This window comes from Pieris napi, chromosome 18 (assembly GCF_905475465.1).
Source record: "Pieris napi chromosome 18, ilPieNapi1.2, whole genome shotgun sequence".
Taxonomy (NCBI): Eukaryota; Metazoa; Arthropoda; class Insecta; order Lepidoptera; family Pieridae; genus Pieris; species Pieris napi.
In genome coordinates, this window is record NC_062251.1 from 989,702 (window position 1) to 1,001,949 (window position 12,248).

Consider the following 12,248-nt stretch of genomic DNA (forward strand, 5'->3'; position numbering starts at 1 on the left):
TGGATTAATTATGTACGCAATGTTCCGTTTGAGTAGGCAGTTTAATGGTTATAATCTGTGAATGTTAATGTAATCCGCATTTGTGCACATACTCGATTAAACAATACTCATTTAAAATGTTTAAGCTTTTGCGCATGTCCATAAGTATTGATTTGGACTGTATGTTTTTAGTACACTTTGTGCCCTCGAACCGTTGGTATCGGATAAATTTGATATTAATTCGATTACTCGTTATAGACTTTGACAGTTACTAAAAGTCAAGCGTCAGTGAAGGAAGAAGTCTGTCACTCTGCTGTCAATTGTCATTTACTGTGTAAACTGTAAACTTTAATGTTTTGCTTTTGTGGTTAGGAGCCGGGATTTTAATTTTTGGCTGTTAATAAATTAAGATAATTTTGTCATGAAAATGATGGAAGATTCCGGTGAAATTGATACGAGAAATGTTGTTAAGAACCGAGAGTTAATGTATCGTATGATTATAAGGTAAAGTTTGATAGCAGGCTTTTCAATGTACAAGTCAATACTTATTGTTTTAAATTATTAAAATAAGAGTTTTTCTCTTCATTGAGGTAGTACAATTATTAGATATGTTATTAATCAGTTGTTGTTCATTTGGAATTTTGTAATAAGCATAACGTCGCTGTATTATATACCTGCTTGTACAAACAAACAATACACATAACGTGTAAACAACGTACACAAACTACGAAATGTTAATAAAGTTTATAGATTTAAATTAATGTAATTAACCGATATGTGATTGTAACTGAACTAATACACAGCATATCTGTACATAGCTTTTATCTATAAAATGAAGTGATTCAATATAATATTCTGCTAGTAATTTATTTAGTAAGTAGAAAGCATACATATAATACCCATAATACATTTCAGTCAACTGTACTATGATGGATTCCAGCCCATTGCAGCCACATTGGCAGCTGCTGTGCATGCTGACCCACCCTGTCCCCCAAGTGACAGGTAAGAAAACCTTGTACTGTACAGTATTCCTCAATTAATAATTTACTTACAGATCTTCGCCAGACCGCTATGACCGCCTGAATTGTTTTCGATTGTGTACACATGATATTGACTTCTATCTCTTTTGAACAAGGTGCAAAATGCAAATGCATTGTTTAGGGCCCTTACTATTCAATGATCCGGAATACGACCACTGGCAAAGATCTGTATGCGCATTATTAATTTGGGAGTACTGTACTTACACAAACTCATACTTATAATATGAAGCTTGATTCAGAGAATTAGATAAAGTGCCTAATAGTATGTTTGTATGTAGTGTGGACTCAGTTTCTACACTTAGATATCCATTTGGTCTGTTGTGTGTACTTCCTAATAGTAAAATATTATCAAGTGCCCATAACTCAATGAAATTAAATAAGTAATGTTAACTTATAATATTCAGACACAATGCCAGCATTACCATCTATAGTTTCATGCTAAATAAAACATATTAATTGGACTATATTAAGTTGTCTGATTATAATCTCTTAATTATTATAATGCACACTCGTAAAGTAGCTTGCTAAGGTGAAAATGTTTAGAAATTCATCAAATAGATTCTAAGTTTATAAGTTAAAAGCTGAATCTGTGAAAAATTTATTTTGGGTTCATAGTGCTTATTTCCGACTATTAATAAACACAATTTTAATCACATTTTTGTAGAAAATTATTCATTTTATATAATTGTTATTTCTGAGTTAATAATCATTATCACCAGCCTTCTACTCCTACAAGGCGACTGGTTAAACAAAACTTAAATTGAACGAATTATTTTTTACCTGATGTTAGTTAGGGTGACTAATTCATTTTTCTGGATTCAATCCCTAGCTGAACACCAATTACTATAGAATCTTCATTCTTCAGTATACAAATATGTAGCTAAAACCGAGTCATACAATTCATGATTTTTTGTTATTTAAACAATTTTTCAGGCTTCTTAACCTTATGATGGTTGGACTTCAACATGAACCTGACAGAAAAGACAGATTAGCAGCTGCAAATGTAGCTGAACATTTAATGGGGACTACCGGTTTTGGTAAGCAATTCTATAGATTCTAGAACAATATTCGGTAACTGAACACAAATGGGATCTTTATTAGTGCATTTTTATTTTTAACTAGCTGACCTGGCGAACATCGTACCGCCTAAAAGTCGATTCTTTATTTTTTTAAATACTTATCCTGCTATTCGCGACACCGGTCTAGCCAGTAAGATAAAAAAAAGAAAGTTGATAAGACAACAAATACATTATGTCAAAAAATAGAAATTTACATTCCCGGAACCCCTCCACTTGAACTTTATGATATGGTATTAAAGTTCAAATTGACTTTTAAGTATTATTACAAATATTTTGTATGGGAATGTAGAAAAGTGTTGTTTTTAGACTTTTTCACTCAAATTTTTTTAATTTTTCTCCATAAGAACCATCCTCATACTTCAAGGAATATTATATAAAAAAATCAAACAAATCGGTCAAGCCGTTTTCATGTTATGTCGTGACAATGGAAAACGGGTTTCATTTTTATATATATAGATTTGTAAGAAAAGTAAAATATACATACATCTATACATTGTACATGTAATGTTTCTAAAAAATATATTAACTATCACGAATTATATAGTCATATGGTGCTACAACCTTTTTAGGACTGGGCCTCAGATTTCTGTTTGTGTTTTATGATAATTAATCAATCGAATAGGCCAGTAGGTGATCAGCCTCCTGTACTTGATCCACTCCATTGACTTTTGGGTCTAAAGCCGGTCTCCTCACAATGTTTCAGCGAATAAAATACATAGAAAGAAAGTCCATTGGTGTTCAGCCGGGGTTCTTCGACCTCAGGGATGAGAGTCTCACGCTGAAACCACTAGTCCAACACTGCTCTCAATAATTATGTATCAATTTCAGATTTGGAATTCGAAATGGACGCGTCCTCATTGGCTCCCGAGCCGGCTACGTACGAGACGGCGTACGTGACGTCACACAAGATGGCGTGTCGTGCGGGCGCGTTTAGCTCCTGCGGACAGTTGGTTGCTACGGGCAGTGTGGATGCTAGTATTAAGGTAACTTATTAATATCAGGGCAGTGTTGGCCTAGTGGCTTCAGTGAGACTCACCCCTGAGGCCGTGGGTTCGATCCCCGGCTGTACACCAATTTACTGTCTATTTGTGTCAATAAATATTTTATATATAAATCTTCTGGGTCATTAAACTCCAAAAGGGCTGCGCTGTTTTTGATGAATTTGTGTGTTTGAAATTGGTATTTAAGGTCTGTTTGGTCTCCGAGTGTTATAAATTGTGATTGAATTAGATTTTAGATGTTGAGAGAATGTTGGCAAAGTCTGCTCCGGAGGAGGTGGAAGCTGGAAGAGAACAACAGGGACATCCGGTGATACGTACTTTGTGAGTTTTTTTTAAGTGGATGGAAATTTTTAAAAAAAATTTGATTAATTTTTATTAAATAAATTATATTTCTTTAAATGTATATTGTCAGGAGAATGTGGTAAATGATACCCATTGAGCACGCAATACCGGAGAGCTCGCGTGTGTGTTGCCAGCCTTTTAAAATGCTATGATCAATCAAAGCTATATTATCAGGAGAATGTGTTAAATGATAGCGCTGCCAATGAACACTAAATGCCACAGGGCACGCGTGTGCGTTGCCGGCCTTTTAAAAATCCTATGATCAATCGAAGCTATATTGTCAGGAGGATGTGTTAAATTATAGTGCCGCTAAAAGACAATCAATGCCAGTGGTCTCGCGAGTGCGTGGCTGGCCTTTTAAAATCCTATGATGAATTAAGACTATATTGTCAGGAGAATGTGTTAAATGATACCTATGGACACTCAATGCCAGAAGGCTCGCGAGTGCGTGGCCGAACTTTTAAAATCCTATGATCAATTAAGACTATATTGTCAGCAGTATGTGTTAAATGATACCACCGCCAATGGACACTAAATGCCAGTGGGCTTACGAGCGTGTTGCCGGCCTTTTAAAAATTGGTACGCTCTTGGAAGGGCCTTAAGTCGAATTGGTTCGGAAATAGCTACCGCCCATAGACACTAAGTGTCAGTGGGCTCACGAGTGTGTTGCCGGCCTTTTAAAAATTGGTACGCTCTTGTCCTAATTATTGTATACAATATTTTTAGATATGACCACACAGACGAAATAACAGCGCTAGACTTTCACCCCCGGGAACAGATCCTGGTGTCGGCGTCTAGAGACTGCTGCATCAAGCTTTTTGATATCACAAAAGCTTCAGCGAAAAAAGCTTACAAGTCTATAACGGTGAGTAAAATTATAGAGCAAAAGCTATCATGAGCAAATATGTGGTCAGCTGTGATTCGAACTTCGAATTTGACTGCAATAATATTCTGTGTTGCACAGAACATCATTACTATATAACTCTTGACAGGTGTCAGAAGAAATATCTCTGACAGTTGACAGTCAATTATAAATCTTTATTTCAATGTACATATAGTATTTTGTCTCCCAAACACAAATGAAGCATTGAGTAGAATTTTAGAATCTATACAGAACACCATTGCTATATAACTCTTGACAGGTGTCAGTAGAAATATTTCTGACAGTTGACAGTCGATTATGCATCTTTATTTCAATGTACATATAGCATTTTTATCTCTTAAACACAATTAGTCGCATGTTTTTTTTTTTTTTTTTTATGTAATAGGAGGCAAACGGGCAGGAGGCTCACCTGATGTTAAGTGATACCGCCGTCCATGGACACTCACAATGCCAGAAGGCTCGCAAGTGCGTTGCCGGCCTTTCAAGAATTGGTACGCTCTTTTCTTGAAGGAAAAGGTTCGGAAATACTTCTGTGGGCAGCTGGTTCCACATAGTGGTGGTGCGCGGCAAAAACTGCCTTAGAAAACGCTCTGTTGTGGAACGACGGACGTCGAGGTGATACGGATGGTATTTTGTATTTTGCCTTGACGTCCGATGATGAAACTCAGCTGCAGGTATTAGACCGAACAATTCCTCTGAACACTCTCCATGGTAAATGCGGTAGAAGATGCAGAGAGATCCCACATCTCTACGCAGCGCCAAGGGATCAAGCCGCACGGAAAGTGACTGGTCGTCGACGATTCGAACCGCTCTTCGTTGAATACGGTCAAGTGGAAGGAGCTGGTACTGGGGAGCTCCCGCCCAGAGGTGAGAGCAGTACTCCATATGGGGCCGAATTTGCGCTTTATATAGTTGCAAGCGGTGGCCCGGAGTGAAGTACCGTCTCGCCTTGCTGAGCACACCAAGCTTTTTGGAGGCTAATTTAGCCTTTCCTTCCAGATGACCGCGAAACTGAACGTTATTCGATATGTCAACGCCCAGTATCCCGATGCTAGCTGAGGCTTTAAGGAGAGTGTCTTCAAAGAGGGGAGTAGCGACAAAGGGAGTTTTTTTAGCGGAAAACGCGCATACTTGTGTCTTCTTGGGGTTAAATTGGACTAGATTTAGTCTACCCCAGTCCGAGACTCCACGTAGAAGAGTTTCGACTTCAGACACAAGTTTGTTCCGGTACTCATCGACAACAGCCCGAGAAATACCTGCCCGGCCAGTGTAAAAAGTATCCCCAGTGCTGTCGTCCGCATAGCAATGAATGTTGCTAAGCTGCAACATATCATTGATATGCAGAAGAAACAAGGTCGGGGATAGAACACAGCCTTGTGGGACACCAGCATTCACAGGTTTCAGGTCGGAGCATGCTCCGTCGATGACGACTTTGATGCTCCGATCAGCGAGAAAGCTGGAAATCCAGGTGCATAATTTCTCAGGGAGCCCATAGGCTGGAAGCTTCGAGAGCAGTGCTCTGTGCCACACCCGATCGAAGGCTTTCGCTATGTCCAAACTTACCGCCAGCGCCTCCCCCTTGGACTCAATTGCCTCTGCCCACCTATGTGTAAGGTATACAAGGAGGTCACCAGCTGAGCGACCACGACGAAAGCCGTACTGAGAATCGCTAATCAGCTGGTGGCCCTCTAGATACCTCAGGAGCTGGCTGTTAATAATGGTTTCCATTATTTTGGAGAACAAGGAGGTTATAGCTATTGGGCGATAGTTGGACGGATCAGAGCGATCGCCTTTTTTAGGGATCGGATGTATCGAAGCGATCTTCCAGCACTTCGGAACAGTGCCGAGCGTGTAAAGGTACCGGAAAAGGCGCGTTAGGACCGGAGCCAACTCAGGAGCACAAGTACGCAGCACAATTGGAGGGATGCCATCGGGCCCGCTCGACTTATGGATGTCCAAGGAAGACAAAGCTTTACGGATAGCACGTTGCCGGAATATAACTTCGGGCATCGTAGTATAACACCGCAATAATGTCGGTGGTTCCTTCCCTTGATCATCCAAAGTGGAGTTCGACGCAAAGAGACAGCCTAGAAGATCGGCCTTCTCTTTCGCGGTATGGGCCAGTGAGTCATCCTCCCTATGCAGTGGTGGAATTGAGGGCTGACAGAAATTCCCTTGGACAGCTTTGGCAAGAGACCAGAAGGCTCGTAGTATGCTGCATGTAGTATAATCGTGGAATCGATGATGTACAGATTATCATTACTATATCACTCTTGACAGGTGTCAGAAGACATTTCTGACAGCTGACAGTCAATAACAAATCCTTATTTCAATGTATATTTATTTTTATCTCCCAAACACAATGATGACGCATTGAGTAGAATTTTAGAATCTATGTTGCACAGAACACCATTACTATATATCTCATGACAGGTGTGAAACGAAATGTCTTAGACAGTAGACAGCCAACCATAAATACTTATTTCAATGTACATATAGGATTTTTATCTCTCAAACACAATGACACATTCATTATAATCATAGAATTCTATGTTGCACAGAACATCATTACTATATCATTTGACAGCTGTCAGAAGAAATATCTCTCATACAATTTGACGCATTCACCATTTTCTCACATACTTTCATAATTTTTTTCAGGACGCTGAACCCGTCCTGAGTGTAGCCTTTCATCCGTTGGGTGATCATATCATAGCTGCAACCACTCACCCCGTGATACGACTGTATGACGTCACCACAAGCCAATGCTTTGTTTGTCCAATCAACTCCCATCACCACAAGAAACAAGTGAATTCTATTCAGTAAGTAATTAAAAAAAAAGGGTGCCTGTACTTTTGTACGCGCGTAAGAAGTTATACTTCTTTGGCATTATTAAAAATAGTTTTTGATTGCATGCAAATAATTAATTACAATTAAATAATCAAAGACTGGAAAAGGAGTCATTATAGTTAATAAAGTTCAGTTTACTTTTGAAAAATTAAATAAATAAATATTTATTATTATTCTCTTACATTAAGTGTAACATAAATTCTATTATTATTCGAATGTTGTTATTAAATGACTTCTTATTGTCTTCCGTGGGCAACTCCATTCTGTTAATTTTGTGTCACGGTGCGCGCGCATCGTAAAATTTCAATCTCATCAATTTTTCATAACGCGCCTAAAGAAGTATAACTTCAAAAAATCTTATACTTGACGCTGGCTAATGTACAAACCGTGCCAGAGCTATTTAAAAAAAAAAAAGTACACATGTCAGAAGTGAAACTTGAAAATTAATTATTACTAAGGTAAAAGCCCCAATAGATGATCATGTACCAGTTTATGATCACTCCATGTATTTGTATATTTATATTCACACTGTTTACACACTGTATACGTGCTAATGATAATATAAATAAATAAATAAAAAATCTGCGTTTACTGCACAAGACGTTATGCGACAGAATTGCCATCTTAAGTATATGTAACTACTAAACGAATACATCAACCAATAGCGTGTATTTTCTCGATCTCCCTTACTCTCTCTCTCAATCTTTCTCACTATAGCTCTCTCCCACCTCTCGCTCCATGGATATTTGCTTCATACTACGTTCGCCCTTTCTCACTCACTCTCTTAATATTTCTCACTAAAGCTCTCTCCCACCTCATGCTCCATGGCACTGTGCGTGATGCGACTTTCGCTATATATCTCTCTCGATCTTTCTCACTTGCTAGCTCCCTACTCTCGTTCCATGGCTATTAGTTTCATGTTACGTTCGCCCTTTCTCACTCTCTCTCAATCGGTATCAAACGCCCTTTTCTTCGACAAAAACGCTGCACATATTCGTGACGTATCCATAAATTTTTTACCCTCATGCGCCTAAAGAAGTTTCACTTTAAAAACGTCTCAGACGCCCAACAGAAGAGACAAACTAATCTAAGTTGATCTATTTAATTCTGCAATGTTCCGAATATTATCTTCTAATCATCATCTATCAATCACTTTCAAAAACGGTGATAGTTTGAGGTTATATGCCCACTGTCAACAGAAAATATCTAAAGCTACGGTTTCCTAGAAAAGCGGTGCCGTTAACTGACGGCCGTAATGTAACGTTGGGTGTCGTCACCCATACGTTATCTATAAATAACATCGGAGTAGGTTTTCTAGAGAACGTTGAGTGTCACCGTAACGTCAAATAGCGGTGCTGTCATTTGCATGACGGCCGTCATAGCGGTGCTAAACATTAGTTCAACGTTTTTCGTATTTAATTAATACCATGACTTGGACGAGCGAAAATGATGAACAATTAATTGATGTTGTTAAAAATCATGAGCTTTGTACAATATCAAATCCAAAGAGTACAGACAAGCTCAGATGAAGCAAAATTTGTGGAATTGGAATAACACTTCAAAAATACGGTCGCACTATTTTCTAGGAAACCACAGCTTGGCCACCGTAATGACGGCCGTTCTTAACAACCGTAACGGTACCGCTTTTCTAGGAAACCGTAGCTTTACGCAGACTAAACACTGAGTAAAGAGAGGGGATTGGGGAAAGCGTCGAAGCGGGTTAGAGTGAGAGAGGAGCAGCCTGCCTACCGCTGCCGTATGCATGAGAGAAAGAGAAGCAAGACAGACTGCCGCCGTAACGCGTTACTTCGTTACGTTACATAACGCGTTACTTCGTTACGTTACCCTCCCATGAGAAGTTTTCATTTCTAAGATAGTTTTCTAATGTTATTTTTCTTACGTTATTTAATAAAAATTACAGATTTTCGCCCAACGGCAAGTACTACGCCAGCGGTAGCGCGGATGGTAGCGTGAAGTTATGGGATACTGTGTCTAATAGGTGTTTTAACACCTTCCGTAACGCACACGAGGGGGAGGTGTGTTCGGTCGCGTTTACGCGTAATAGCAAGGTATACATTTATTATCAGATTTTTACTAAAAATGTTCTAACAGACGAAGTCTTGTGTTAAAAAAAATAGGTCCATTTTTCAATTACGTAATTTTTTTTTGTTTGACATAAAGCTTTTTTCGTAATTTCTTATATATCCCTAAAATATATTCAAATTAATAAAGCAAAACAATATTACCAATTTTACAGCTTTTAATATAAATTTATGTAAATTAAATAAATTTGTGTTTAATGGAACAAACTTTGACATTTGTCAATACTGAATCTTTTATCATTTTACTTATGTTAAATCTCAAAACATTTGACATATTGTGAAAATACTCAAAACATATTTGTCATTTTACTTATGTCAATACTCAAAACATATTTGTCATCTGTCATATGTCAAATCTCAAAACATTTGTGTGACATACAAAATGAGGCTTTGGTAATTTCTTTGATTAATGATTAAAATAATTTTATTATACTTAATTTTAGTACCTACTGACATCTGGAATGGATTCAACAATAAAGTTATGGGAACTGGCGAGCAGCCGCTGCCTCATCCAGTACACCGGGGCTGGGACCACTGGTATGTAATTTTTTTTTTAAATCTACCTTTTCGTTAATCCATGAGTGAATTTTTTTAGACCTAATATCCCCGTTGTCTATAAAAATGTCTAGGCAAGCAAGAGCACCCGGCCCAGGCGATTTTTAACCACACCGAAGATTATGTGCTGTTCCCGGATGAGGCCACTACTTCACTCTGCACTTGGCATTCCCGGAGTGCGAGTAGATGTCAGCTCATGTCATTGGGGCATAACGGTGCTGTCAGGTGAGGACTTATGACATTTTATGTTAAGTTATGACATTTTATTGTAAGTTATGACATTTTGTTTTAGCTTATGACATGTTGTTTCAACTTATGACATTTTGTTTTAACGTATGACATTTTAGTTTAACTTATGAGTTTTGTTTTAACTTATGACATTTTATTTTAAATTATAACATTTTATTTCAACTTATGACATTTTGTTTTAACTTATGACATTTTATTTTAACGTATGAGATTTTATTTTAACGTGTGACATTTTATTTTAACTTATGACATTTCATTTTACCTTATGACATAAAATAAAATACTATTATGGTAATAACAAATTAATGAGTTTTGATAAATTAGTTTAATTATTATTTATATTTAAATTTATGGAAATTAATTGTTATTTAATATTTAATTTGTGGCAATCGCGAGTCAAATCTAATTACTTTTTGGACTTATACTTATACTATATTTTCTAATATAATTTTTATTTTTCCAGACATATCGTACACTCTGCTACGGCGCCAGCGTTTCTGACTTGTAGCGACGATTACAGGGCTCGATTTTGGTATAGACGCAATACGCACTAAATAAATGTACTTTTTGTGATGGATTTTTTATTTTTTCCCCTACATATGTTATCACTTGAAGCATTTAACTCAAAGGAATTACATTTTAAATTGTATTTTATGATTATTATTATATTATTTAATTTAGGTCGCGTTAAATACCTATAACTAATTTTCACTGCTCCGGTAATGGCTAGACTGAAAAATAAAACAACGCCGCGCTTTCGAGAGTCAAAGAGCCTATTCCGTTATTTTGCATTGATTCAGAAATTTAACGATAGATGGCACGGATTTATATTTAATATAATTCAACATCACACAAATTAATTTGTATAATTTGCTTGTGTGACGAAAAATGGCTAATAATTCAGATAATAATTAAAAACTGTGAAATTCAATAAAACTACGCCTTGCTTCGAGAATCGGAGTTAAGCATTTTTCGTAAGTTTGCATTGATTCAGAAAGTTTGCGATAGATGGCGCTGATTTATATTTAAGATATTCTTAGTTAAATTAATTTTTAACAGGAGTTAGGTATGTTACTTAATATCGGTTAAGTTACATAATACATATACTAATAGCACAAACCAAATAGCAATCATCGCACACTGGAAGCCAATATGAGCACATAAATTGTAATATAACATTCTCGTTTCCGATAATGTCTAATAGGTTGCTTACTTATATTCTTTATGGATAACAAAAGAGTTACTTAAATTTAAAAACCCTTCAAGAAGTCATGTTAGTATTTTGTTAATATTGCAAAAATACTACCCTTAAGCTTATGATAGTTTTAAGCTCGTGTTTTAAACGATTTAAGTCAGTTGACACTTAGCTTCTAACTCAGTGTTTCATTTATTTTAACATCCCTCCAACAACCGCCACCGAACTTAATTCAGGATAATAATTATTATATAACACTATTATAATGGTATTTATATGGACCCCTGCTGAAATTGATTTTAAAGAATTTATCATCGCGTTAAATCAGAGTAACACAACTGAAAAATGTTTTTATGGAGTAACCCTGCTGAAATTAGTTTTAATGAACCTGCCATCGCGTTTAACAAGAGTAACACTACTGAAAATGTGTTTATAGACTAACCCTGCTGAAATTAGTTTTAATGAACCTGCCATCGCGTTTAACAAGAGTAACACTACTGAAAATGTGTTTATGGAGTAACCTTGCTGAAATTAGTTTCAAAGAACCTGCCATCGCGTTTAATCAGAGTAACACTACTGAAAATGTGTTTATGGAGTAACCCTGCTGAAATTAGTTTTAATGAACCTGCCATCGCGTTTAACAAGAGTAACACTACTGAAAATGTGTTTATAGACTAACCCTGCTGAAATTAGTTTTAATGAACCTGCCATCGCGTTTAACAAGAGTAACACTACTGAAAATGTGTTTATAGACTAACCCTGCTGAAATTAGTTTTAATGAACCTGCCATCGCGTTTAACAAGAGTAACACTACTGAAAATGTGTTTATGGAGTAACCTTGCTGAAATTAGTTTCAAAGAACCTGCCATCGCGTTTAATCAGAGTAACACTACTGAAAATGTGTTTATGGAGTAACCCTGCTGAAATTAGTTTTAATGAACCTGCCATCGCGTTTAACAAGAGTAACACTACT

At 36.9% G+C, this 12,248-nt stretch overlaps 2 protein-coding genes across 3 annotated transcripts in view; one reads left to right on the top strand and one right to left on the bottom strand.

Moving 5' to 3' along the window:
• Window positions 1–12,248, bottom strand: part of LOC125058560 (1-phosphatidylinositol 4,5-bisphosphate phosphodiesterase epsilon-1-like) — a 169,963-nt gene that overhangs the window by 29,136 nt on the left and 128,579 nt on the right. The gene's annotated exons all lie outside the window — the stretch shown is intronic.
• Window positions 310–10,653, top strand: LOC125058562 (cleavage stimulation factor subunit 1). The gene is made up of 11 exons (XM_047662662.1): window positions 310–483; window positions 895–981; window positions 1,953–2,056; window positions 2,927–3,081; window positions 3,329–3,420; window positions 4,168–4,306; window positions 6,986–7,146; window positions 9,096–9,243; window positions 9,720–9,813; window positions 9,906–10,056; window positions 10,544–10,653. The coding sequence occupies exons 1-11, from the start codon at window positions 401–403 to the stop codon at window positions 10,632–10,634; spliced, it is 1,305 nt and encodes a 434-aa protein (XP_047518618.1). The 5' UTR covers window positions 310–400; the 3' UTR covers window positions 10,635–10,653.